Source organism: Corvus brachyrhynchos, unplaced genomic scaffold, assembly GCF_000691975.1.
Source record: "Corvus brachyrhynchos isolate BGI_N302 unplaced genomic scaffold, ASM69197v1 scaffold3, whole genome shotgun sequence".
NCBI lineage: Eukaryota > Metazoa > Chordata > Aves > Passeriformes > Corvidae > Corvus > Corvus brachyrhynchos.
Window position 1 is genome coordinate 13109211 of NW_008237619.1, and position 2988 is coordinate 13112198.

The window sequence follows — 2988 nt, forward strand, 5'->3', positions numbered from 1 at the left end:
ATTTTTAATCAGAAAGCTGTGCAGCTCATTCAGTCTCATCTGGAATACCTCCAGTCCCCTTTACCTCTATCTGCTATGGCAGTGAGCTTCCTTGATGTTCAACCTAGGCACATAAAAGTAAAACACCAATTCCCATTTTTCCACTACTCCAAAGTCTTCCTTCTGGAGAGCTACAAGATAGTAGGAAGCTACAGGGTCCTGGCTTGTGTGTGCATAGATGAAAGGCATATTTGGCACTCCCCACCAGACTAATTGCTGTTCTTTTGTTCCTTGTGGAGGGAGACTTTACTCCCACACACGCCTTTTAGATAGTGGCAATGCTCCTTTCATTGAACTGTGTTTAGCCTTTTGCACTTGACTGAGGTAATCATGTAGGCCCTCCTTTATAAAAACTGAAATGGCCATGTTCAGGCAGCAAGTCATCTGGAAATGAGGACAGGCAGAATAAATCATTTCTTCAAGTGCTCACCTCTCCATGGCTAGAGAAATCTACATCACTACGTGTAGCTTAGATGGCTCACAGCCACTGGCCAACACAAACTAGCTTTTATTTCAGAAGCTCAATGAAAAGCTCAAGTCATGCTGCCACTCTTTTTAGGCAGAACACTAAAGACTCTCACATGCTGAAGTCCTTCATCCCAAAAGGCACTGTGTTAAGGCATTCTTATTTTGCTAGAGTTCACACAGGCACTATTTGACAAGCTTACACCCAAAAATAAACACAAAAAGTTCCCTGTAGAAGAGCAGGAGCAAATAACTACCCACTCCTCCTCAACTTCCCTTTCCTCTAAACTTAGAGGATGCTCCCTAAAGCTGCAGCAGCTATTGAAAAATCTATCTATGTTTAGTAAGCAGCTCAGAGTCCTATACACAAGATAAAACCAATAAAGAAATCAATGAAGAAGCTAGGTGAAAGGGAAGGAAAGGGAAGGAAAGGAAAAATTCAGAGGCAAGAAGAGACAGGCAAGGTAATAGGGGACAGTACGTTGCAGACTGAAGACCTTTTTTAAGTAAAAAAGTAGACTGGAGACAAAGCAACACAAAAAAGAAAAAAAGAACAAAAGGGCAAGTTACACCAAAGGTCCCTCAGAGAACTCCAAACCGCCCACCAGGGCAGGAATTTGCCAACCCACCCACACCAGGGTAAGTGCCCCTCATACTTACAGGTTTACCTGACCCGGCAGGCAGAATTCCCCATTTCTACAATGATGGCATCCCCCATTCCTCATATGCTAGGTAAAGCATACCATTTCCACACTAAGTGAGGGAGTTCCAGCACTTCCACCTCCCTTCCCCAAAGACTGGAGATAACACTTATGCAACTAAAACCCTCGAGATCCCAAACCAAAAAGGAAAAGTTTAAAGTACTCTAGAGCTGGTGTTTCCTCACCTTTGAGCCTGAGGTTTTTGGTACTTACTTGCAATCACCACCACCACAATGGCACCAATCACTCCCATCATGATCATCATCTGGAGAAAAAGATTGTCCAAGAGCAACACTCAGAACAGACTGACAAATTCACATCCTTCCTGACAGCCAGGGAACGTAAGCCAGGCCCTGAAGGTGTGACAGCCGAGGCCTCAAAGCCTTCCCACAGTGAAAGAATCTTAAGCATTTGAAATTGTTACTAAGCCCCAGCTACGCTTGCAAAGCCCTGCAGGAGAGGGGTAGCCCAGTTCCCTCCTGATGAAGGAGATGATGGTACTAGGAAACTCACCTTGCAGTTCTTCCACCAGTACTTCCTTTTCAGTTTTGCTGCACTACTTTCAAATATTGAGGCACCAGCCTGAAGTGCATCTGCCCGGTTATCCAGCTCTGACAGCATCTCATCTCGTTCCAGCACCTTGTCTACATTTACACACATTATATCAACCACCTGCAGGAGGGAGAACGGTGGGAGCAGTTATAGGGGTAAAGACAGTTGAAAAACAGGAGTAACTTAGCCAGTAACTGATGTTGTGATACTAACAAACAAAAAACATAAACAAGGGGGGGGGGGGAAAGGATCAGGGTAAGAAAGAAGTTGTTTCAAGTCACTGCCTACTTTGAAATGAAAAAAAACCCGAGACTCACTGTTAAAATATCAGTTCAATACACTCCAGCCAGGTCCTCAGCCTCACATTCTCATCTGCTTTTAAGAGCTCTCCATTCCAGCAGCACGCCAAAGCCACCCTCCTCATGAGAGGAGTCATATGCTCACTTCCCGAGAGCTGCAAAATTAACTTATGAGCTTCATGTTGCTGCCCCGGTGAGGCACAAAGGCGCTACTGCGCGTCAGCAGCCAATCCACTGACGTTGATCCCGGGAAGCCAGGCAAGGATTCCCCCACATCACCGCACACGCTGTTCCCTTGAAGGGGCCCGCAGGGATTAAGAGCTGTCCTGGATGCTGTACAGCTTTATTTCCATAAGAGATGCACGATTACGAGGTAACAAAAAAAAAAAAAAAATCTACCAAGCCTGGTCCGTGGAAGTCGTATCTAGAATTAAGCGGCTTTTAAACATAAAGCAATTTCTCCTCCAGCCTCTTTAATAGGTTTGCCACCCTATTTTTGAGTATCGAGTATTAATTAATTTCTGGCATTGGCATAACAAAAGGAGCCACCCCTCTGCCACAGACACTGGTCAAGAACATCGCTGCTGCAGAGCAGTGGGAGAAGGGTCCAGGCATCCCACAGGGAAGCCAGCCGGGCTGGCAGAGCTACTGACCTCCTGCACCTGGGCCTGCGTCTGCTGCAGGCGGCGACTGCTGCTCAGATTGGTGGGAGCCCCGGGGGGACCCCCACCGGGGGCTGCCCCTTCGGGAGCTCCTCCTTCGGGAGCCCCTCCTTCGGGAGCCCCGGGAGCAGGCTGCTGAGCTGGGTCAGACCTAAGGAAACACACACATGAGCGAAGACAAAACTCAGCCGCTCGAGAGAGAGCCTCCCCAAATCCATGCGAACCCGTGTCCCCAGGCTGGAGCAGTGCTGGCAGCAGCCTCGGGAGCCC

At 47.7% G+C, this 2988-nt stretch overlaps 1 protein-coding gene across 1 annotated transcript in view; it reads right to left on the minus strand.

Moving 5' to 3' along the window:
* The window catches only part of LOC103614051 (vesicle-associated membrane protein 1), a 7915-nt gene that overhangs the window by 1901 nt on the left and 3026 nt on the right, over nucleotides 1-2988 (minus strand). Inside the window, exons 2-4 of the mRNA XM_017731657.1 lie at nucleotides 2710-2869; nucleotides 1719-1877; nucleotides 1419-1470 (exon numbers count right to left, since the gene is read on the minus strand). Of these exons, the coding sequence (XP_017587146.1) occupies nucleotides 1419-1470; nucleotides 1719-1877; nucleotides 2710-2869 (371 nt within the window). The remainder of the gene's footprint in view (nucleotides 1-1418; nucleotides 1471-1718; nucleotides 1878-2709; nucleotides 2870-2988) is intronic.